The sequence below is a fragment of the Pieris napi genome, chromosome 12 (assembly GCF_905475465.1).
Source record: "Pieris napi chromosome 12, ilPieNapi1.2, whole genome shotgun sequence".
Classification (NCBI taxonomy): Eukaryota; Metazoa; Arthropoda; class Insecta; order Lepidoptera; family Pieridae; genus Pieris; species Pieris napi.
The window spans coordinates 1,877,235-1,904,601 of record NC_062245.1 but is presented as its reverse complement, the minus strand read 5'-3'; the positions used below and the strand labels follow the sequence as shown (position 1 = coordinate 1,904,601).

The following is a 27,367-nucleotide window of genomic DNA, read 5'->3' as shown; positions in this document are numbered from 1 at the left end:
ATGTTGTAATATTTTGATTCCATTTTCAATTATTGAAGTGAAACTTCTTTATCGGGGTTGGAAAAAAATGTAATGTAACATATTTTCATTACGCGTCACATTTTTCCGTTACGCGCCATGTTGCTTTTTGAAGTCAAACTTCTTTATCGGCGTTAGAATGAATTTTTTATCGACGTATGGGAGAAATTTTGTAGCAAATCGTCACGTTTTTCGGTTACGCGCCATGTTTTTATTGTTCCTAACACGGTTGATCCGAAGAGATTCGAAGCCATTAATAACAAAAATATATAATAACGATAACAATGATAGTAATAATTCTATTACAATTAATGAAATTCTGTAATAATCTTAGTAGTAATAAGGTAAAATGAAATAATTGTAGGTATTTGTATTCATGTCTTTGATAATAAAAGCCTTTTGTTAAACTTTATTTAACCAATTTTGTTAAGTTGCATATAGTAGATCATTTTTCGAAAAATAAGGTCATAAAGAAGTTTCACTTCTTAAGTGTGTACACCTAGTACACGCACACATTTTTATTTCATTGCATTATATTTCATCTGTATTTTCTTGAACCTTACAGAACGCGAAAATAAAATGAAAAGAGAAAACAGGCACATGTGATGAAATGTTTAACAGTATCTGGTATAAAATAGCTATCACTATTTTGCGAGGTAAAAGCTACTTACTTCCAAACTAGGATGGCTCCTATGAATATCCCAAGAACGAGGACTATGGAGCAAAGAGCGATCACTGCTGACGTCTGTAGTGAAGGCCCGCTGTGGTTGTACGCGTCAATCTTCTGAAAAATACAAATATTTTTTTAGTATGGTTAGTATTTCCATAATGCATGGACGTGCCAGTTTTGTAAATTGGAAATGTAATGAAGAATTTCATTACTGCGTAATCAAATATTTTTTTTGTTTGTATAAAATTCGTTCAGTATAGACTACAAACGACACATTAATAAAATAAAATCAATGGCGCTACAACCTCTTTAGGTCTTGGCCTCAAATTTCTGAATCTGTTTCATGATCTTTTAAATCTAATATTCGTAGGTAGGTGATTAGCCTCTAGTGCCTGATTCATGCCGTCGACTTTTTGGTCTAAGACATGTCGGTTTCCTCACGATGTTTTCCTTCACCGTTTGAGCGAATGTTAAATGCGCACATAGATTCATTAGAAGTCCATTGCACAGCCGGGGATCGAACCTACGACCTCAGGTATGAGAGTCGCACGCTGAAGCCACTAGGCCAACACACATACGGCACATTACAAACTTAAATATTAATATAAGCAGGGTTTTTTTAGTATATGCCCGTGAAAAATAATACTTTTTTTTAGTAACATAATATATAGTACTAGCGTGCAGACACACAGGAATCGGCCTTTCAGATAGGATTTCCTTTGAAAAATAAAGGTCGTATCTCCTTGGGATTCCACAAATCATGAGTTTGTGAAAGTTTTACACAACCTTCTTTTAAATACCTCAATTTAAGTCCAAACATAAATTACTTTGTTCGTTAATCAAAATTCGTAAAAAGTTGCCATTTTCACACCAAAGTGAATTCTACCAAGCACGCCATACGGCAATAATTGTCTCTCTTCTATATTATTATTTTTTTGGAAGTTTCACACGCAACCAATACAATGGGTCATTTTTTAGGGGCTTTTGAGGGGTTGAAAATTGCTTTATTACGTGGCGTTATATGATTGACGGGCCGGTCGGTGGCTTTTATTAGAAATAATTATATTTTTGTGTAACATTGGGTGTTTTTTATGTACTTTAGATAAGACTGTCTTATATAATATTATAATTATTAAACTTATATACTTATGTAAGATATGTATTATTAGAAAATACTATAAATAATTAATTTAAAAAAATATAATAAAAAATAATTAGTTAAACGTACTATAACTTAACTAGGACGTATTAATAAAGTCACCCTTAACAGTGGTTAATTAAAGATTTCATTTGTGCGGCTTTTATAAAATATTCACGATAGCAAATATTTCAAGCATAAAAACGCACATTGATACAAAATATATCACAAATATTTATTTTGATTAAAGCAATATTAATATATGTTCATGCAATTCGATATCCCAGTTATTTATGTAAATTGAAAAAAAATTATTTACAATATATTTTAAATAACGTCCAAAAACATCTGCTGAATATAATTATTCTGTATTCAAGTAATTTCGCCATTATACCGGAAATGTGCTTATAATTACAATTTCATGTGATAATTAAGAAAAGCGCTGTTCGTGGCGTGGAAATGCTTCTCTTGTGGAAAATGGTAGGCAGTAAGTATAATATAATGTTATATTTGTTTGAAAAATATAATTATTTTCGGTATGACGGGATATGATGGGAGTTAACAGCTCAAATACTAGTCATAGGCTAATCCATTTTATGACAGTCTTCATGTCTTCAGGCTTAAGTTGTTGCAGTCATTATTCCGTCAACAATAACAATTGCGAAGAAGAAAGCATTAAATGTTTAAATTGCATATTTGTTTTTTATTTATTAAATCTTAAAACAACAGGTATGCTTAAAATATTCAAGACAACACATCAATTATATTAGAACATAAAAATTTCAAACTAGCGAGGATAAAATTACACAAGAAAGCACAAAAAAAACTTAAACTTAAACACTTAAAACTGAAACTTAAACTTCATTAAGAACGTGATACACAAAGTTACGGTAAGTATGAAGATTGTTGTAAAATCAATAATACAAATCAACATCAATGTAATTATGTTGTAAGAGCGAGATAGCCTATACGCTGGACCATTAAAAGTAGCAGATAACCGAGCCATAGGTACGTAGACTTTTACTTCTAGTAACTCTAGGATTACAAAGAACGGAAAAGGAAATTGTATATTTCTTAATCGTTTATTGTCGTAATGTAATGTTTCCCTTTAGATGTTGTGCACACTTGTCATTGATTCATGTGCATTTATTGTAAGTGTCTGTGTGTGTTTTGTTAGTGTACCTATTCAAAATAAATATTCGAACGATATTCTTCCAATTAGATTAAAACGGCGCATGAAAATTTATTGTTGCTATTAACAGCGTTTTACAAAATTTAACTGAAATAGCACTATTGCGTTGTATTAAGATCTATTGTATTCATTTAAAACAGCCCTACCAATTGTGCCAGACCAATATTTGACATGAAATCGCCCCTTGTATATGTTTTATTATCACCCATTATACAATGTAATTTTTGTTTTCATTTCGATATTATCATAACAGCTGTATCATAATAAAACACATCTGTCATTATTGTCTAGTGGGTACAAACAATTTTATTAACAGTTTATATTGATTTAGAATTGTGTAGCTCAGTTAATAACATTTTGACTGTTAATTCTAAATTCGAATTATAGACAATGTTAGCAATGTTCTCACCGCTAAAGTTAGAATCGAATTTATATAGAAGTTACTAATTTTAGCTATATACGTATAGGTATATAAATAATTCAGCCAATATATAATTTTTTTAGAAGTGATTTTTTCAAGTTTACCTACTATAGATCCAGTCGAATGCTAAACGTCTGCTCTATGCTTCCTCAAATCAGTCGTTAAATTTCATAGCGAATCCATCAAAACTTAGCAATGATATAACATTAAAGTACTGTTCGAATCTGTGTACGTCTTACTGGGTCAACATGAAATAAATGAACAGACAAATTCTCTAGGACTTTTGGAAACTCACATATGTGTGAAAAATGTAAAACAGGCGCAGAATTACGTCTAAAGTGCGTGACAGTTTTAAACGTATGGTTTCAGCCGAATGGAAATCGTTCCAATTACCTAAAAGGTTAGGGGAAATCTATTCAGATAATCACTTTGAAATAAACATATTATAAAATGTTCGTAACAATTTCGACAATCGTTTTTGTGAGTGTCATGTGATTGACATTTTATTTTTATTGTCAATACAATTTTGCGAGAAATTTATCAATAGTTGTCATTGAAACATTTAAGATATAACAATTATTAAATTACATCATATTTCTTATATTATGTATACAAAACCAAAATAATCCAGCGGCACTTCAGTTGGTATATATGATTATTATTATTAATTAGGCAAGTAGCCAGATTTTTAGATCTTATAGATTGGTGGTTCTTTTGAAACGGGTCACATGGAAAGGACCTAAAGGCAAACGGCGCAAAGGACAACCGCAAATGCGATGGGAGGTCGACTTTTCCAAAACTGCTGGCTAATACTGGTGGCTTATGGAAAAATTGTATTCATGGAGGAGGCCTATACCTATGAAGTAACTCATAATTTAATATATATATTATATGTATGTACTAACAATTTTTTTATAATAGTTAGGAAGCGTTCAAGTATTACGTCACGCAATTTTTGGAGATTATTGACCCCCCCCCATGTAACGCGCCGTAACGTTTTTCTGTACCCAAGTATAGTAAAACGTTTCTTGACCACCTAGTGACTCTTTATAGTTAAAAGTTACCATTATGTGGTGTAAAGTACTGGAAAGTCGAAAATAATATTAACAATAACGCGTAATTGAATCCCCGCCCCGCATCGTAACGTTTTATAAAAGAGCCAAAAATTCGTTACGTAATATTTCAAAGTCATATTTTTATTTTTGTAAGAAATTAAAGGATTTTTATAATCTTTTTTAACTTTGTTTTAAGATATATATAGATATATTTAGTTCAGTAAAGTTTATGATCAAATCTTAATTTAATAATAAAGTACAGGAAAGGAATCACAAAATATACCAAATACCATACAAAATGATTTATCCCTAACATATCAAGTTCGACGCATAACTCCAATATTTCTTAAATCCCAACGGTCAAACATAAGACTTTCATAAAAACAGATAAGATCAAACATGGTCCCCGGGGACGGAGGTACCATTTGTCATGTCCCAATTCGAAGCATCCGTCATCGAGGTAAAGATTTAACTTCTATTCTAATGATATCGATCAAGGAACTCGATGGAATGGATAAAAAGTTTAAATTTGGAATGTATAGTTTATGTTTAATGTAAACCTGTAAATCGGGGGCCTCATAGCCTAGCGGTCTTATTAAGTGGCAGCTAGGTGAGGGGTACCGGGTTCGATTCCCGGTTCGAGGGCAAGTTTTAATTTAATTTAAATTTGTTCTCGGCCTTTGGGAGGGTTGTGCGTTACCGGGCGAGTGCCTAAACCGTACATGAAGGACATGGTCGAGTTTCTAAGGCAAAAAGCACGAATTATAAAAATCGTATACTTGACGCTGGCTAATGCACAAATCGTGCCAGTCATAAAAAAAAAACAACTGTAAATCTCAACCATGTAAACCTGTATGCTTAGTTTAGTAATTAGTCTTAGATTTCTGTTTTCCTTTATATAGTATTTTAGTAACAATACAAGTTACGTTTTCGTTATAACATTGGAAGAGCGGAGTACCCTGATGTACAGGTCTGCCTAGACTTAGTTCAGGGGCTCCAATATCTGCTAAAAATGTAACTTGTTATTAAAAAAATTGAATTTTGAATTTGCCTCTTCACATATGCATTTTACAGATTTACATGCTGCGGGTATTCACTATCTTTGTGAGGTTCATATAACATGACCAAGTCATATGGTAACAGGTCACCAGCCTTTCATCGAAGAAAATGTACAATGACTACATAATATGACTAAACTATGTTCGTAGATAAAGGACCAATGCGAGGTAATTATTTGTAAGTCATTTCAAATCGGTACCAGCTATACAACCATGAGAATACCTTTATACCTAAAATATATTTTCATACATTAGTAAAATCTATAAAGTGTGATTGTTTTATCATATATGTATATATATATATATATGTCACTTGTGGTGCTTCATTAGGTATCCTTCGATCATTTTGCAATCGGCTACAATCATTTTTATAGATCACTAGCTGACCTGGCAAACGTCGTTTTGCCATGTATATCATTTATAATAAAAAAATAGGGGTTGATTGTGGAGGGGTGAAAGTTAGGGGTTGTATGTATTATTGCTGTATCATAAAAAAATAGAAAAAATATCTAAAAATAAAAAATAAAATATTGAGGGGTGGACTACCCTTAACATTTAGGGGGATGAAAAATAGATGTTGTCCGATTCTCAGACATACCCAATATGCACACAAAATTTCATGAGAATCGGTCAAGCCGATTCGGAGGAGTTTAACCACAAACACCGCGACACGAGAATTTTATATATTAGATATACAACCAAAAGATAAAAGGAAAAACTGTGCCGTTTAAAGCTTAATGCTTCCCGACTTCATTCAAAACCAAAGATAATAAAGCTCTTTGAATAAATTGAAAAATTATTCACCCGTAAAAGTAAAATTGATGGTCACCCTGGCTATCGCCCGATCTTGCCGGTAGCGATTAGTCAATGCACCCTCTTTAATTAATAAAAACTCTTAGAAAAAGAATTGAATAAGGCTTTAATTAATTTCCAGCGTCTTTGTGAAGTTTTTCATAAATTATGATCATCCTACCCCAAACTTTGAGGGTCACATTGGAATTTAGACGATTTGCGGAACCGGAAGTGGCATTATGCGTAATGGATTCTTTTTATGAAACTTTTAACGAATATTATCTCGGAAATGAAGCATTTTATATGCCAAGAGTTCATATTACGTTTATATTATTCATGCGTTAATTTTGCGTAAAAATAGGGTTGCGGAAGTGGGTGTTTGATACAGTATGGTCCACGAAGGTATATAAGGATAAAGTTCTGAAGTCTCCAAAAGCTTTTAACTGAATGTGCTAATAACTTAAATCTGAGTTAATTATTTTTTTTAGTTAAAGTGATTTTGGTTTCTGTTTGTGAGTTGCTTTTATCAAATAATGCTGTGAGATGAAATATCGATATCTCATAGATTTTGCATGTTATCAAATCATTAAATATGTGTTAACACACAAAAAGAAATCGTGTGTCCGATATGTAAGAGAGAATTAGAATCTTCGTCCAATATACTAAACGATAATGTTGCTTAAACATATATAATATATATCCGAGATTTTCCGTCATACGAGGGGAGCTTTATTAAGGGATAGCTAAGTAGTAAGTTCGTACTACGGCTGTACAGTGATTTTTCTTTCCATAAATAAAAAAAGAACATCAACCAAAAATCAACGTAAGACGGGCACAGGCGGTCTGGATTAGCTTAAAGAAACCTTAAAACGCCGGAAGGTTTATGCTGTAGTAGTCATTGAGTTGACTACAATTACTAGGTGCTCTCGGTAGACCTACTTTTCCAGTAAACTATATAAATAATATTCTTTCGCGATATCAGGTCTTATAAATGTTTATTCGGTACATTATTGTCATTATTTGCCCCCATAATCATTACTCAAAGGTATCTACATAATAAAAGAGCTATAATATTATGTGCATATTTAGACAAACTTGCTATATCATTTTAGTCAATTAAGCGAGTGAACATGAACGAAGCTGATCGCCAACTGTTTAAGGCAACGTCATACATTAATAAATGGAAAAAAATATTATCTTAATCTATACTAATATTATAGAGGGTAAATATTTGTATGTATGTTTGTAACGAATTGGCTCAAAAAGTACAGTACCGACTTTAAAAATTCTTTCACCATTTCAATGCTACATTAACACTGATTAATATAGTTTATTTTAATTGCAAGAAAAAATAAGATAACCTACTAAAACAGAAATAATGTTACCAAAGGTGTAAAAAAATGTCTATAAAATATCTTTCATCGCATGCGCTACGAAAACTATTGATGATAGAACAAAAAATGTCTACAAAAGTTTAAAAAAAAATGTCCACCAGTGAGGATCCGAGATGGGCCGTCTCTTCTACAATATATATCCTAAAATATAATACCTATAAGGTGTAAAATAATATGGCTGGCTTAGAAAGTGTTTGTGTGATTTAAAGTGTTAAGTAGTATTATAATTACATTTACTAATTGTGTACTAAACAACTGAACAGTTAAAAAAGATGAAAAGTAATGTGAAAATATGAGTACGTGATCTCTACAGTGTAATTTATTAATAAGTTGTTACTTATTTATTTATTGTACATAGGAAAATAAATTGACCCAAGAAAATACCACATTCCACAAACAGAACAATTTTTTCTGCAAACACTAAAATATATGAGGCAGCAACAACAATAATAAATAATAGATAAAGGTTTTTGGGTGGGTTGGATAAAGTGTTTTCCATAATAATACTTATATCTAACAAATGAAGATTTTTATAATTTTTTAACTAAATTAAAAATTACTGTTACAGCGTGTGTGAGGTCCTTAACGAATAATATTATTCCTAAATAACATGGGCGCTTGAGTTTTTTAATTGTCTGTTTTCATTCGTTTCTGTGGGCGTGACAGACAACACGGAAAGATGCGTTTAAACAATAGGATACATTTATTATAATATATCCATGCGGTAGGCCCACAAAACCTTAGTTTCAAAACTATTTAAAACAATTCATACATTTAAATAAAAGTACATATATATATACAGGGTGTCCCAAAAGTCGACGTCAAGTCGAAATTTTCTCATAGGTAATGCCACACCAGTAATCAGAAAAATTAAAAAAATAAAATTAAGTCATGTATTTTTGAAGTTATGGAAATTTTCCTTTTATTCCAGAAAATGTACACCATGTGACAGTTTTTTCATTCCTGTTGTTACAAATATTTACTTTTTGCCAATTTTTTTTCTCTGTATACAGAAACAAATTTTTTATATATCGTGAAGGAAACACTATATAACATCACCTTAATGGCTGGAAGTTTTCCACGGTCGAAGGATACGCTACTAAGACTATGTATGGCTGGAAGTCTTCAAGGTCCTAGACTTTCTTTTGCGAACTAGCGAACTGTGGAATCGACTACCGGTGGGATTCGTCCCTGGGAGATAACGACCTTCAATTGTTTAAAGAATGAGTTAGAGACAGAGTTTATATTCCTCCCTCAAAGGCCGGCAACGCACCAATAAAATGTGCCCATGAGCTTGATGTCTGCGCTTTTTGGGGGTCCCGTAAAAAAAATTCACTGCATAGTTTTAACAGAAATAATAACGATTTTATGTGAGCTAAAATAAAAAAAAATTCTTACACAGACTCGTAAGTTGTTTAGAGTATTCAAAAATAGAATCAATTCAATTATTAAGTATTTAAAAAAGTTCAAGTCCAAATTAAAGCTTCTTAAAATATCACCGGTTTTCTTTGAAGGGAATGTTATAAACTTATCTTTATTTATATTACCCTGGGATTACAATCTAGATAATAAATTCTTGATAGCGAATTATAAGCTCAACTGGTCACAGATAAAAACCTCATACCACCTACAAATTTATATGAAGCTTAAACTTAATCCTAGCTAAGTATGCACAGAATGATAAAAATAGTAGTCGTATATTTACGATAAGGAGCAGTGTACTACTCTAGCTCGCTACTCTTATCCCTGAGGTCGTAGGTTTTAACCCAGCAAAAAATGTGTCATCTACTTGGCTATTAAGAAAATTTTATGATAATGAAATACTTACACAATTCTTAAGACCTAGAGGTTATAGAGCCACTTTTACATATTTAGCCTTTTGAGCTTTGACGTTTATACTATATCATAGCTCTATACTATCTTTTACGTGTATTTAACAGTCAAGTTTTATTTTAAAGGTTAAAGCGCCTCATTTATATATTTACGATAAAGTAGGTTGTATATTATTATTATCCTTATTAGGTCTTTTGAGCTATGATGTTTATACTATATATGTATATCATATTTTTGTACTATCTTTGACGCGTATATATATAACAGTCAACTTTTAATTTAAAGGTCCCACTCATCTTCTAATTTCCATTTATAATTATTAAAATGAAAAGTGCTTTAGATATAGGGTTTAAATGAGAATGAGAATTTATTTATCTTATACATGATACATTGCTTTATGATAAACTTACTTTAACTTAAACTTACTTTAACTTAATTTAATTTAATTAATAATAATAATAATAAACTTGACAATAAGCTTAAAGCTATGTATTATACTGAGAGACTGGTGCTTGAAAAAGGTTGGGAAAACCTGTTATTACAAGTCACCAAAAAATGAGAATTAAACTCAATCAACTTATGAAGTAGTAATCTAATGTTAAAAATAGCTTAAAAATATCATGCATTTTGAGCAAAATTAATTTATAAAAAGGCTTGTTACAACTGTTTAATTAAAACTGTGCCTTACCCGTAGGCCACCCGAGGATTCCTCGAAGTGTGAATCAACTCGGCGACTCTAAGAAATTGGTCTTATTAATTTCAACAACTCAATTCGCTAGACCGCAACAATTTAAAGGCCAATTAGGGAAAATTATGTCTTTGGACACCTAACGAGCGTGTCATTTTTAATTCGTAACAAATTTATTTACTTTGAAAACGGTTAGATTAACACGACACACTATTATAATGATTGATTTTTTTTATAATCGACTAGTAGTAGTCGCAGTTGTGGTAGTAGAACAGGTGCCACTACATCGACAGAGTGGAGGAAGACCTGCTTCCGCCAGAAATTGGCGGTAGTACAGGTCAGGGAGCGCTGGAAGTTTTGGAGAAATTGGATGGAATGGACTCGGCCTACAATCCTAGGCATAACGCCGCAGCCAAGACTAATGGTCTTATAATTTTAATCAATTTATAATTACTTAATTATAGTTTTTATTCTGGTAAAATTAGTTTTAAATTATAGATAGAAAGGGAAATTTTATTACAGCGTCACCTATATTACAAGTGTTTTCGTGATTAACATTTTTGAACGACGAAAGTTCCACGTTTTTCTTAACATTGGTCAAGTCGTTTGATAAATTTGAGGCAGTATTTATCTAAATACTAGTGCAGCCTTTGATTTCTGTATTTGTTTCGTGATGATTAGTTTTCGTAATAGGCAATTTAAATATACTACAATAGGGTCTTAGCCTTTCTAAATCGTATGACCCTCTATGTAACATACATACATAATTTTAATATATAAAATTAAATTGATCACTTAAGAAATTATAAATGATAGGTTTTAGGAAACAAATTACTTGGTAATTGTTAACGAATCACAGTATTTAAAACATATAATAAAAAAATGGAATTACACAGGATTATTTAAAGGGCATAGTTTCCTCACGATGTTTTCCTTCACCGTCCGAGCGACTTAAACGCGCATACAATGAAAAGTCCATTGAAATCGGTCGAGCCACTACCCCAACAGTACTCCTGAGACAGTACCTATTTAGGCCTTAAATATTATATGCACTAGCTTATCTAACCAAATTGAATTAATTAATAAAACATCCGAGATCTTTTAATATTTTTATTCAAATTAAATAGCCGTTACAACGTTACTTTAGCATAGGCCTTACAAGGTTTTAGGGGCGGTTATAAGCCATTTACCCTAACGCAAAAAAGGGTTAGAAGTTTGACGTGTATCGTAGGTCCTAATCGGATTGACGGGTTTTGTTTAAGTTTTTTGTTTGAAAGGTAGCTTAAGCGATATCTTGGTTATTTTTTAAGGATTTTTTCTGCTCGCTTTGATTCAGTTAATGTCGTAATTAAATGGATTATTATTAAATATCTCTTCTATTTAATTAAGTATGTAGAGAACACTAAACAAATTTAATTGAAATTGAATTTCAATCAGCGCGTGACGCGAACATTTGTAGATTTGAAATATATAATTGCTGAACGTCTAAATTTCTGCTCCAGATAAATCAATCCGGTTTATAATTGAATCACCTAACTTTAAATAATAAATATACCGTCTGGGCCTCTTTCTGTATCTGTTTAATTATTATTTGTCAATCTAATAGGCAATAGTAATCAGCCTCCTGTATCTGACACACGCCGACTTTTTGGGTCTAAGGCAAGCCGGTTTCCTCATGATGTTTTTCCTTCTTCGTTCGAGCGAATGTTAAATGCACATCCGGGGATCGAACCTATGACCTCAAGGATGAGGGTCGCACGACACTATTGTGTGGCTTCTGTTATGAATGTAGAATTCGAAGTAAGAAGTAGACATGGAGAGAAATTGGCTGCGCCAAAAATCATTCTGGAACTGTTTAGGAAAACACTTTTTGTATGGCAATTAAGGTTTACAATAAATTACCAAAAGAATTAAAAAATCTTCCGACTAGAGTCTTTACTAAACGATTTGGTGTATTACTTTTGGATAAAAATGTGATATTCAATAAATGATTACTTGGGTGAGAAACTGTAGTTGATATAAATTTAATAATATATGATATGTACGATACAAATAATATAAGAATTGACTTTGGCTAATAATGTAAAATGTAAAATTCCTTGAGACAAATTTGCGCGCCATTGTGTGTGGCAGAATATGCGAATTTACCGTTTTACCACCTACACATTTTTGTACCATATTTTTGCATATGTAAATAAAATGAAAATAAATAAATGTACTATACGTACATAATATAGGTACTTAATATAGCTTCAATATCAAGAGAAATTGATGGTTGATTTAAAAGTATACAAAAAATGATGACTAACGCTGCCTCTAATTCTAAGATTACTGTTCTTAATGCCAGGCTTTAGCGAGGGCGAGAATGAAGTAAGTAAACATACTGTATCAATGTTAGCATTTCGTGTACTTACGAAATCTAAGCAATAAACCGTTACCACAGACTTCCATAACTCCAAATAGAAAGCACCTTTCGAGTTCTAGAGCGCGGTGATAATCATGAACGGGAATAATTTAGCTTACAGTCAGATACAATTTTTTTACCTGAATTTATAATTAAGATATTTGTCAATGAATTATTCGCTATATATCTAATAGGCCTTTGCTAAAGACGGGAATACAGATGGGTTGTCGCACCGGTAGAGTCACTAGTTTAAGATTAAATTTATGTAAAATTCTGTCTGAATAAAGGCTCATATTATATTATTATTTTTTAACGAATAAGTATAGTAATACAGCGAGAAAATGCTAAAAGTTTAAAGTACACTGCCACAGGTACCAAATTTGTTTTCATTTTCTATTTATTATTATTACAATGTACGTTACGAATATGGTAAATACTATGTATTTTTGTGTTGGGAATAAACAAATTCCTTTTTTTCTTAATAGGCATATATTCCTTACTGTGGTCAGTAAATATCACTAGGGCCTCAGATTTCTGTATGTTTTATGTTTTTTTTTAATATATCCCTCATATTACATATACTACAATAGGACTTTTCGGGTCTAAGTCATTCTGGTGTCCTCACGATGTTTTCCTTCACCGTACGAGCGTCATATAAACAAAATTTGAAGGTAAGAAACTAATGATCAATTATATGAAAATCGTTTTTGACATATTAATAACATACCTACTGGGATTTCAAATCCCCAAGCATCGTAAAGTAATAGAAAAAACAATGCTTTGTCTCAAAATTACCTCAAATAATACAATCGTTTTATTGGCTTCGGTGGGAAGGCAAGTGTAATAAGCGGCGTCCGTACTCTACACACATTTAATCCAAGTTAAAGGAAAGCTTTATAGACATCGTAAAAAACTTTGAGATCTCAAGATAAAATGTATTGTAGCCGCGCCTTCATTAAGTGCATTATACTAAATATTTACTTAGTTACTCGAAACCGCTTATTCATTACCATTCTAGGACAAAACATGGAAGAGATAAGATTGAGCGATACGTCACTGTTTAGTAAGGGACAATAGGAGAAAGGAAGCATTTCGAAACGGCATTAAACAATAACCATTATCTGATTGAAACGTAAAAACAAACTACGGTTTATCAAAAACACCTATTAATAAAAAGTTTTATCGTGCTTAAGTGACGGCTGTTAAAGATGCTACAGATAAAGTGAACGTATCAAGTGAGGTAAGCAAAATTTGCTTGCATTTTGAACAATAAAAAAAAAACTACGAACAATTTTAGAGGTACGCACATAAAACATAGAGTTGCGAGAAGGAAATAAATACACAATTAAGTGAAATTGAAATTCTAAGTGGTGCTGTCCAATAAGGAACTACTAAACCTATTTAAATATCTTCAAATATATATTTCGATACGTATTCTTATTAATGAACCTATTCGATAAGTTTAAAAGCTATATTTATTCTAAATTAGCGATTTAATTTTAAGCAAAAATTCTCAATATTTCAGCTAATGTTAGGTATTACATACTAAAGATTTTCGGATAGTCGTAGATGGCATAGTTTACTAATGACTTTGGAACTGATGACTAAAGAGAAAATTCAACTTTTATTTTAAATGTCACGAATACTTTTATCACAAACGGTCTAAGTATAATTTGAAACGTGACTCATTTAAAATCTAAATAATGAGTACGTGTCACTTGCTCAAACGCTTTGTCCAGATCGTTGCTAGATGAAGCGACATTCCAATTAGAATCCACATTAAACTTGCTATTTACAGATATGCTTTTGTTTCTTTTGCATTAAACTGTATATTCTAATAATATAAGGAAAAGAGTTTTATCTTAATTTACCTTATAATAAAGTAGTATCAAAAAATTAAAATGTGATACCGTATTTGTCTAGTTTTTACTAATGAAATCCTAAATTGATAGTTTTAGGGTCGATGGGAGTCTTAGTCTAAATAGCAGACCTAGATGTACCTTTTTGAGCGCATTAGGAAATAAAATAAAATTTAAACTTACTGGTTCCGTATCGCAGGTCTCCAGATCCGCTATCGGATCGTCCCCACAATAGTATTCCGCCTGTAGGAAAGGCGGCCGAGGCGGAGGAGGCAACAGGAATTCAGGAGGTGGTCCAAGACAATCACACTCCTTTAGGTCCGTAGGTTCCAGGTCCCACATATCGGATTTATCTAACTTAACACTATTCACAACCTCACTGTAATCACTAACACTCCAACTAGTATCACGTACTACGCGTTTCACTTCATTTGTAGTCCTTTCTTTTATTATATTTGTTATGTAAAGTTCGTCATCAACATCGCTCCATACGTTCTTTCTGACTTCTTCGAAGTCATTTTCTTCCGGTTCTGTTGCTATAACTGTATTGATGATATTAGATTGTAATTGATCAATGTCACTATACAGATCATTATCTTTCGTATCTACGTCTGCGTTACGCAAAAGTTTTTGGCTAGCATGTTTGCTCCAGGTATAACTTGTCCAAGAAGCGTACGGCGACGCTTTATTTGGACCTCCTTTATACCTTTCCATGCGCGGCGTTCCTCGTTATCTGTAAAAAGAAAGACAATGTTAAATAAATAACTAATACGGCAACCAATTTGAAATCTGACAGCCAATGTAACGATTCTCGTCAAGAATCGAACCACTTATTATTTAATAGAAGAGTAACACCTCATTTTGTATTACAAAGACGCCGCAATTAGAGACTACTAGATCCGAAGGCACAATGGATGCGTTAGTGTCGATATCATCTGGCCTCACGAGTTATTTTAATTTATTTTTTATCACATCAATTTGAGTGGATGCTTTTCTAGCGGCTCGGGATGTCGATTCTACAGATTGAAGTCCAATGTTTTTTATTTAGATTGCTGTTTTAAGTTCTCAATTGTTTTGATTGACAGACATTTGGATTCAAAGTATGATTATTATTTATACGGTCGGTTGAGATGGGGTCGTAGAACGGTATATATGTATAATGTATATGCTTATTAATCTTATTATATAAAGTTTATTTAAATAAGAAAAGTTATTTAAATATTTCGTTGCAGTTGTGTTGTTTGTTATCATTGCTATTATAAATGAAACTTTGTAACTAATTATAAATAAATGGTATTTATGGTTATTTTGTTATAGATTTTTTGTCGGAGCGCGTTTTCTTTAAATCAAACTATTTTTTATACGGTTAAACTCTATGTTCCATTTTCAAAAGAATGAACAGTGTTTGCCCAATTTGGAGTGCGACTCTCATCCCTGGAGACGTAGGTTCGAACCCTGGCTGTGTACCAATAGACTTTTTTTCTAAGTGAGCAATTAAAACTCACTCGTACGATGAAAGAAGACATCGTGAGGAGACTGGCATGCCTTATACCCAAAGAGTCAAGCGCTTGTGTCAGGCACAGAAACCTGATTGTCCTATTAGAAACACAAACAGATTTTACCGACACTGGTTTTATAAGTTAAAAGTTATTAAACATCCACTTTTATTTTTTTAATTATAGTTTTATGTAAATTGACTGAAACAACGTTTATGCCATGAAGAGATAACAATTCCTTCCAAAATACACATGCGGGCGAAATTGCAAGCAATATAAAAATTATTACGTTCGTACGATTTTTAATTTTTCTCTCAGCTAAAAATAATTAACAGTTATTACGGTATATTTAGGAGAGAACAATATAAAAAATAAACAGCTGTGTAACGTGAAAGTCAGGTCGTTAGGTCAAACGGTCAAAAGCGACATTGTCAAGTTAATTGTCGTTTAAAACATTTTTAGCTTTTACTGAGAATAATGAACCTAAATTATTTAGCATAATTATTTTCGGCTTTGTAACTTTGTCTGTTAAAGTTTTGTGTTATTTTGTATACATTTATAAACAGCCTTTGAAACCTATACGGTATATTGTTTTTAATAAAGAACAAACATGAATGGTATTTAGTTCACAGCATAAAATGTATGTTAACTAATAAAACCAGTGGCGCTACAACAAAATTCAAAAATCATTTAATCATATAGGTAACACATTGTACACTTATGACTTGTCAGTAAAGAAATACATATTAATGCTTCTAATTTTACATTTAGTGCCAGTTCTCAAATCAAGGGCGTAGAACGGAAGAGAAGAACTGGCAATAAACTCTCCGCCACTCTTTTTAATCGCCATGTTTTTTTTTTACACAACGTTTGTAAGGAGCTGCAACCATTACACCGTGTTCCACATGTAATTAATAATAATAACATAAATTAAAAACAAAGACTTGTCCTCTATCAGCAGGAGGCATGGTGAAATAGGAGCACGCACTTACATTCTCGTGGGAACAACACGCAAACACATAGTCGAAATAATTAACATCACCGCATACACGAATTCAAGTACGACCAGTCACCACAAGTAGCACCCGTTCACGAGTATGACGCATGGCCAGCCATCGGCCCCATCGCCATATTTTAGGGAGAGAGACAACCCGACGCATGGACGCCGCCACAAGCAATGACATTTAAGCGAGCATGAGCATTTAGATCTGGGCCTTTGAGTTCTGTATCTGTTGACTGTGTTATCTAATAGTCAAGATGATCAGCCGTCTGTGACTCTGACTCTTTGGGTTTAAGGCATACCGGTCTCTTCAGGTTTTCTCGGTACGAGCTTGAAAGTATATTGCTGCCCAGCCTGGGTTTGGACATTCGACCTGAGGGTTGAGAGTCGCACGCCGAAGCCACTAGGCCAACTCTGTTACACTAGCATGTTAACAGTACTTGACAATAATTTCTACATAAAACAATTTGTAATTAATAAATAAATACTATTATTTATTTATTTAGATTTCCCGCTTTCTTTCACATTTTTTATCTAGTTATTATTTTTAAAAGTTGCTCTTGGCAATTATGAAACAAATTTAATTGAATTCCCTTCAGTAACTAAATGATTTTTTCGTTTTAAAGTGTATAGTATACTTGTAATTTTGACATTTTTTAATATTAAACTGTACTGTATATGTAAATATTTATGAGGCATTTATGAAATATTCTAATACACTTTGTACCATAGCAAATGTCAACCAAAATGTATTATTATTTTATTAAGAAGTAAAGATAGTTATTAAGTTTTATAACAACACAATTGAAACAGGTGCAAAGGTATGTAAAACTAATTATAGACTTGACAAATCTCTAAACTAAAATTCATCAATACCATTAGACATTATGAGTAACATATTTAAATATGCAGCTCATCAGGCTTGTTCAAAAGTTGGTTTTTAATATGCACATTATACGTCAAATCAATGTCGCCATATAGGCTGAGCTCATTAGCATTTTGGCGGGAAGAACCTGACATCAGCACAATACTGGAGAGCCCTCGAACCTCATAACGAAGCTATTCTGTTGGTTTTCTCACGTGAATTATTGTCAGGGCTAGGGTTGCCTCTTGTGAAGATCCCTTTATTTTTTATTTAAAGTACAATTGCACATATTTTAGAAACCTTATGAAGCTTATATTCCTTTCATATACAAGGTATTTCATTCTTTTTCTTCCGTTTTTGGTTTTATAAATCACTGCATGTGTAGATAAACAATTGTATTAATAAATTAAAAAAATTGTTTATCTTATAAAATAATTATTAGTATTTTGGCTTACAATTTTTGACAGCCCTACCCAATAACGGTCATCCCTCTTGAAATCTTAATCCGAGGTTACGCAGAGGTTGATTTGTATCAAGATCGCATGAATCGAGGTTTTACATGAATAGCGTATCTATGGTCAAGAGTTCAATGCGATCGTTTGAGTCTACTTGTCTATGATTCGGTAGTTTGACAGATGTCGGACGGCTGTTCAACATGACACAGAGAAATGATTTGTATTATTAACCAATTATCAATTATTGTTACGAAGTTATTCATTGATTTTATTCAGTACAAATTTAAGGAACTTTTTAGTTTCTCAATTACCTATTGGGGGCTATTTGTCATCACCGCGTAAGAATAGAATATAACAGAATGAAGCGGATATTTCAATATGTTTCACAGATATGCTATATTTAAATTAATTTTCTAATTCTAATATTATGTACTAATGTTTATATTATAATCTATCTAGAATATAACGGAAAAAACAATAAATATCCAGAGTTTAAGATATTCTGTAGTGCGCTGTTTAATTTTCACAAAGAATTATTTAGGACAAAAGCATTAGAAAATTTAAAAAATACAAAAATTAATTTAAAACTATATATGTATATGTATATATATGCATAAAAACATGAAACTACAAATCATATACATCAATTTCAATATAACATAAATTAAATATTTTGCACAAATAAATGTATAGCAAAATAGTAGAATAATAGTAGGTAATCCTACGTTAGCAACAGTAGGAATCACAAAAATGCTGACTTAGAGTAAACATGTCAAAAACATACCTAACTAACACAGAGTTTAAGATATTCGGTAGTGCGCAGATCAATATTCAAAAAAGCATTGTTAATTGCCTATCTGATACCTAATCCGCTATTTTACTAGAAATTTTTATTGTATTTTTCGTAAGATTTATGTTTACCATAAATGTCATATATTTTATAAAAGATAGCTTGTAACATATACTGTAGATATAGCATTATGCACGATGTGATAAATTTTAATAAATAAATAAAGATCACATCACAGAATAAACAACAAATTATTAAAAAAATATATCACCATTAATGAATATGATAGCCATAATTCTCACACAATATTATTTTCTTTCTCAAGAAATATCAGTTTCACCTGACCTACAAATATTACACATTCCCAGGTTACACATGCCTAGAGATCTTATGTAATTACCTAAGATATGAAATAATATGATTTTGTTCATATATTATATAACGAATAACTTGGAATCAAAGTTGGAAAAAGCAACTTTGTTAGTACAAGGCTCGTTAAGATTTTTTTTATGTATAAGATCACTTAAACGCGTTTTTTGAACCAAGTATTTATTAAAATCAGTTTAATATTTTAACACAAATCGTTACCTTGAATATTCTTATTAATTATACATAATCTGTAATATGTCAGACACATTATAGTTAAAATAATCAAAGTAATCTTATTTAGAAGCTTTTTACTAATAAACAAATATATACTTAGTAATCCATAGACTATTAAAACTAACATCAACTGTTGGTGAATAGAAAATTATTTTGTTCATATATATAAAGAATACCTTAAAAAAATTGGATAATTCGACCCCAGGGACATTCATTTGATTCATATGAACACTTAAACGTGAGTTTTCTTCATAATGTTCCATGGGTTCTACAAGTAACATCATATATGTGTAACATTATTAACAGCAATCATAGTTCTTACGTAGAATTATATATACAAAACTAATTATACACAAAACTAGCTGACCCGGCGAACTTCGTTCCACCTTATAGTCTAATAATATCGTGTTAACTTTAGTTTAACTTATTTTACGATTTCATTAAGGTTAACATTAATACAACTTCTTTTTGCAAATACAGAAATGTTTTATTGCGTGCCATTGCGAAAGAAGAATGGCAGTTTTACACATTAGGCCTCCTCTCTAGTGCCAATATTGCGTTACTGCATGTCAAAGTACTTTCTGATATACAACATTTTTTGATGAGGTAACACATGTCTCCGATCTAGATCAAATCCTGTAAGTATCTCCTCGTTCACCTCAAGATCGGAATTGAACTGACACGAATTCGACGTAAAAATGATGCGCAGTTTTGTCAACGGATGGCACCACATGCTGTTTGCATTCGTAAAATTAATTTACTTATTTATTGTTATTCGATATTTAATTACTTATTCTGCTATTCGGAGCGCAGAAGAATCCACCAAAAAAGAGATAACTAACATCGGTCCAGCCGATCATGAGTTATAAGTGGTGTAACTAACACGACTCTGTTTTATATATTTAGATAATACAATGAACTTTCTATATATTTATTCAATTCAAAAGTCATTTATTCATCTAAAACGCACGGCAAGTCCTAATCGTGAAACTAATGTTAAAATCATGTGCATCATGTGCGATATCGCAATAACACAAGTTATCAAATATATTAAATTATATATAAATACCGCACAAAAATCCTTCCAAAAAATATTCTTTTCCTTGCCAATATAACGTACATATGGACTTAGTGAACATGGGTTCATGTCATAAAAATGCAATATTGTGGGCGGGACAATTTGATACGATTGTTGGTTTCTGGGTCGTAGTTGTATTTTATTTTTACCGGAAGTTGTATGGATACGTTTATTGAAATAGTCGCATTTGGCACATTTTCATATGCGGGCTTATTTGATGTTATAATAGTTTGAATGGTCTATAGTCTATGCATTTTATACTAAATAAATATTTGTTTATTTGTAATACGTTTATAAAATCATTATTTACCACGATTATTTTAATTATAATTTGTCTATGACATAGTACAGATTATGTATAAATAATATTCAAGGAAACGATTTGAAATAAATATCAACTGATTGTAGAAAAATATTGGCTGCAAAAAAACTGAGCAAAAACAGATTAATGTCTGTGTATCCATGATTATTTAAATAATTGTGTGACAAAACATTACATAGGTAGACATATATATATATATATATATATATTGAACAAGTATTACTTTACAAGTAAATAGTTTGACTTAAATAAAACGCTTTAAAATTATTAATTATTATATAATTACTATTTATCTTACTTTTCATTTACGAAATAACGATGTTGATCTTTGAAACCACAATTATTCTAAAGTTACTCTTAAAGTTGTTTATCTGTAATTTAAAATAAATACGAATTATAGATAAATTAATAAATAAGCAAAAAGTACAAATAATTTCATTACTTGTAATGTATTTATATTCATATACTTCCTTGCAAATAGTTGAAAGTCATATCAAAGCTAGTTCCTGCTTCGGATGTGTGGTTCACTTTATCGCTCATAGATGGCGCTACTTGTTCGGTTTTCGAGTACGCATTATTTTCGTTGACTCGCGGCGATAAAGTTAATTTATCTGAATAATATATTCCCTAACAACGCGATTGACCTTGCAATTTAAATTAAGTAATTCAAGTTTTTTCACGGTTCAGCACGGTTTAACAAATATATATAATCGTATGTCTTTATAAATTTAAACGCAAATTACTTATGCGGTATGAGAAGCTGAATTTAACAATGAACATATATTATTCTGTTGCTCTTAGCAAATATATTTTCTTTAAGTTTTAGTAGGTAAATACATATTAATAGTTTGTCGTCTCCATCAAATAAAATATACTATACCAAGGCAGTGCAATGAAGCTTAAATATAATACATAATATACCAAATAATATCACGAAACACAATATTTTAAAATCTATTCATATTTATACACTTTTCGGCACTTAAACCTCTAGCGAAAGCGTCAGGCACGTCGGCGGCCAATTTCACAGATTTAAAAACTAAAACCGATGAAGTCTCTCATAAAACTGATTAAGGATTAAAGATGCAATAATTAATTTCTTTACAAAGCTAAAAATGTTGATAAATATAACCGTAAACGTATACAAAACGTGAACATATTATATCATCTTAAAATCTCTTTAACAACATACATATATGCACAAAAATATGAAACTACAAATCATATACAACAATATTAATATAACACAAATGTTATTTTTGGAATAAATAAATTTATAGCAAAAATAGTAGAATAATAGTAATCCTACGTTAGCAACAATAGAAATTACACAAATGCTGACTTAGAGTAAACATGTCAGCAATATAACTAACACAATAAACATACGATAATAGAATTAGTTTATTGTATTAACCGTTCTATCCCTGGTGGAACTTATTGATCAATTCGATTATGTTTGTAAGCAGTATTTTTGCACAAGTTTTTTCCCGCGACATGATGAACTAAGAGTATTCTTAATTGTGTTTTGAATTTTGTTTTGATATTCAGTTTTAATATTGCCACTGCTTTTTAGTGTTTAAATCGTAGATGTTATAACTAAAAACCAAATATTGTTTAGATTTCTCTTTAGTAGGTGCACAAACAAGATTCCTAGTTTTAACAATTTAAATGTTAACAATCGTGTACGTTGCAAAATATATCAAAAAATATGTTTTCCTAAAATTGTAAGGAAACAAGCAAAACCCAAAAATACTAACTTGTTTCAAAATCCAATTCATAAACACATATCCAACACATGATTTGCACACATTGATTTTTTTATTAAACCACTGCCACAAACACTTCACTTCGTAACTCGTTATTCGTGCAGTGCGACGTGCAACCGCCACGCGCGCTCGAACCTGAATGAGTGGGAGATTCAAAGTTCGCTGTTCGAATTCGAAATTTGAATGTATTCCTCCCGCGGCGACGGCCGCTCAGACGTGTGATTGGTTAAATAAAATATTCAGGTAGAGTTTTTCAAGTATTGTTAGAGCCAAGTTGATCCTTTAATTCTTTATGCATTTTAGTTTTATAGCCAGCATTGAAGGGTTGATTTTGTTGCTTCTAGCATTGATGTTTGAATAGATGTTTTTGTTTAGAATTCCATTATGTTTTATTCAAGTGCTCAATCGACGTATAATTAATTTACGACGTCAGTATCGTAAAATTAAGACTTAGGGGCTTAGATATTACACCTCTGGATGCAACGATCAAGTTTAGTGGTTAATGCTGTGGTTTTCATATCCTTTTAGCAATGGTTTTACTTGACATATTATCCAATGGTATGGTATGATTGATTGATGTGTTTTTTTAGCCTTACGGAAATTGGCCACGTTTACCTGGAATTGAATACACAGTAAACAATCATTGAACAAGTTAGTTTATTATGGTAGTGTTACCGGATTTAGATTAGAAGCATTTCATATATATTTATTTTTTGACGTTCATAAGTGTTTACTGTATACTGTACATTTTGTTACCTTTATGAATAAATGATTTTGAATTTAGAATTATGATTTGCTAAAGTAGGAGGATTTCAAAATCGGAATCAATTCAAAAACAAAATTGGGCACCTCCTAACCATTTCACGTTATTCATTAGTGTCTATGCAACTTTTTTTAATAACCCGCCAAAACGCGTAAGATGGCGTCGCATATGCTGTTCCGTGTACACGTCAGGTTTTTAGTGCGTCAATTGTCATGCAGACATTATTTGCAAAGCATGCTGCGCCATTACGACTAATCTGTGACCGTTTTGTGTATTTATGATTATTTACGTATGGGTTATTTTACTCCATATCGCTTTTTAAAGCCATTTCACACTTTCAATAACAATTTTAAATGCTGACATAATTTTATTCTATTTTTTTTTAAATAGTAAATACGATATAGCCTATGTTTAGCAGAAGTAATGTGGCACGGTGACAAATTTTGAAAACATTCCAATACTATATTGAATTTATTCAGTTCCGTATTTTTCTATAAGCGTACTTTTGGCTTTATAAAATTATAACGTACGACCCATATAAACAGCATGCAATCATCACTTTAAAAATACATTGAAAAGGTGCAATTTAACTAACTCAATTCCGCGCTGCATTTCCCGAAAGTCGTAGCTAATTATGAAAATGTTACCTCCCTGCAATATTCTCGGAAAATAGTGGTTGTGTTAAAGTAATCGCGTAAATAAGGCTGCCATGTTTCCAACCAGTTAATTAGTTTCGTCTTAGATTTGTTTTCGTGATATAAATAAGTTTCTTGTTCTGAGATTTCGTAATTAACTAATGTAAGTTGTAGATGGGAGTTGCGTTGGCAAATATTATCTAATTAGTGGGTTTGGGGCTTTCTATTTGTAATTTTGTGTGTGTGTTTAACACAATAAGTAATCTTAAATCAAAGTACTATTGTTGTTGTAGTTGAATTGACGGTATCACCTGATGTCAAGTGATACCGCCGCGCTGCCGTTCTTTTAAGCATTGATACGCTCTTTTCTTGAAGTCGAATTGGTTCGGAAATACTTCAGTGGGCAGCTGGTTTCACATAGTAGTGTGCGGCAAAATTTGCCTTTAAATACGCTCAGTTGTGGAACGACGGACGTCGAGGTGATACGGATGGTATTTTGCCTTGACGTCCGATGATGAAACTCAGCTGTAGGACTTAGTCCTCTGAACTCCTCTCTACAAGGAACAAGGGAGTGTGGAGAGATAATGGTGTCTAAGCATGTCGTGATTGACCGCTCTATTATACTAACATAATGATGGATTATTTTATCTGAACAAATAAATAAATATGAGTATGAATATTATGAAACGAACTAATTTTCTTACGATGTTTTCCTATGTCAGTACATATAAAGAAAAGCTAATTGTTTGGCTTATGAGCAGTGTTGGGCTTGTGCCTTCAGTGTGTGACTCTTATACCTAAGGTTGTAGGTTCAATCCTCGGCTGTGCACGCACCAATGGACTCTTTTCTATGTGCGCATTTAACATTCGCTCGAACGGTGAAGGAAACCATCGTGCCTTAGACCCAAAAATGATCATGATACAGAATCTGAGGCTCAGACCTAAAAATCACTACTGATTTATTTTTATTGTTTGACTGGGGTTCAACGAGCTCTGAATTAAAAAAAACACACTTTTTATTGACTCTGATTAATTAATTATATAAAAAAGAAAAAAATTCTGATATTTATATAACATATTATGTAAATATGTATCTTAAAACTGTTGGTGGTCGAAAATAAAAGTTGGCGTAACCCGCCGAGTGTTCACAGTTAGCACAAGGGATAAAGTAGTAGGCTGTGCTTTAGGGTATACCCACACTACATCATAATTTTATATTGTATATACTTAGACGGTGTTCAGATAAAACGTAAAGAAAGTCCGGTATTTGTCACCTTTTATATGAAAATAACATCATAGTCATAGTATCACAGTTTAATCCAGTATTATTAGAACAAAATGATCGATAACCTTTAAAGTTCTCGTTCCTAAATAGATCCAACAATACTCACAGATGTTATTTTAACTTTAATGTTAGTTAAACTTTTAATCATAGCCGTAAGTGATAGACTAGCATACATATGTTTTTTTATAACAGGGGCAGGAGGCTCAGCTGATGTAAAGTGATACTGCCGCCCATAGACACACATTGCCAGGGGGCTCGCAAATGCGTTGCCGGCTCTTAACTAATTCTTACGCACTAATTAATTGTATCCAGTAATACTATGTAACTCTACTACACACATATTAAAACATAGGCGTGGTGGTAGTGGTTCAAAGTCTTATGCAAAAACTACTCTTTTAACTAACACTTAAATTTGAAAGTTAGTATAAAATTACAGTGCGTACACGCCCCAAGCATAAAACCAAAGGCGACGCCGCGACCATTAGCCGAGCGGCTAACACGAGAACAAACAAGAAAACACGTCTTACCCTCTCATAGCTAAAACGTTTGCTCGTCCACAGACGATCCATAAACAGAGGAAATTCATACATTACAATATAATCTGTGGTAAACAATAAATTATAGAATATGCTTGTTAATACTCGGAACAAATGCAGGCTGCAATTTCTCCGTACTAGACTATCTAAAGTTAGTCATTCTTATTCGGGAAAATATAATACTTTTCTTTAATAAAATCCCAGAGGCTCTTTTATCTCTGCCTTTTAATACATTTATGAAATGTATTAAAGAAAAGCTGTGTAAAAAGGCTTACTATAAAGTTAAAGATTATCTAGTTGATAAAAGGGCCTAAGACTAGTGCTAGAGAGGCTACTTCTAATTAATTTGCAGTATTTGTTTTAAAATAAGAGTTGTTTGCCATAGTCATTTTGTGTGATGATTTGCTACTTGAAACGAGTACCGAGAGGTTTTTACGCCGGCTTTTTCTCTCGGCCTACACCCTTTGTCTTCTTTGCCGATGAGTAGGGATTAATAATATAATCACGTGGAATAAGTGATCTTATGTTCCATAATAAACATTTTTTTAAAGTGTGTCCAATTGTTTAAAACTTATAAATTCGTTAGTAGAGTAGTAAGAGTCATGCAATATTTCTTTTTTAATTTTTGTCGTTTTTCTGAGTATAATACTTTGTCCTTTGATTGGCCACTCCCTCGCATTCCAGGATGACTTAGGAGACGGTTTTCTTTAATGGACTATAAAAGCATAGCTAGGATGTAGTTTTCTAATTCAATTCAATTCTTAAAAGACCGGCAAACACTTGCGAGCCCTCTGCCAATGTGAGTGTCTATGGGCGTCCGTATCACTTACCATCAGATGAGCCTCCAGCCCGTTTGCCCCTTTTTATATACTAAAAACCTTTGCGCTGATGTAAAGGTATATAACATAGATATTATTTCACTTAAATTGACGTCTCTATATCATAATAAATGGCTTACTCTATGGGCGTCGATTTTCACGTCAATATTCATTACATAAATAGCAAACTTCTGAGTTACGTAACTTCCTAATCATATTTACAAAGATTACCTAGTTACAAGCAAAAATCAATAATTCAAAGCTAATAAGAACGGTCAATATGCGGTCGAAATCTAAACAAAGATGGAATTGGGAAATTTAGAGAAAACAGTTCATACATAAAGTAATCGTACTTTTTTATACTTCGACTAGCTGATCCGGCAAACGTCGTTTTGCCATGTATATCATTTATAATAAAAAATAGGGGTTGATC

At 32.0% G+C, this 27,367-nt stretch overlaps 1 protein-coding gene across 3 annotated transcripts in view; it reads right to left on the bottom strand.

Moving 5' to 3' along the window:
* Positions 1–27,367, bottom strand: part of LOC125054274 — a 183,617-nt gene that overhangs the window by 20,421 nt on the left and 135,829 nt on the right. For 2 of the 3 annotated variants that reach the window (XM_047656032.1, XM_047656033.1), the window contains 2 exons: positions 14,706–15,255; positions 690–802 (listed from right to left, as the gene is read on the bottom strand). In XM_047656032.1, the coding sequence (XP_047511988.1) occupies positions 690–802; positions 14,706–15,236 (644 nt within the window). In that variant the 5' untranslated portion in view covers positions 15,237–15,255. Of the gene's footprint in view, positions 1–689; positions 803–14,705; positions 15,256–22,888; positions 23,052–27,367 lie in introns of those variants that run through there. The other variant, XM_047656031.1, reaches the window with a different exon arrangement.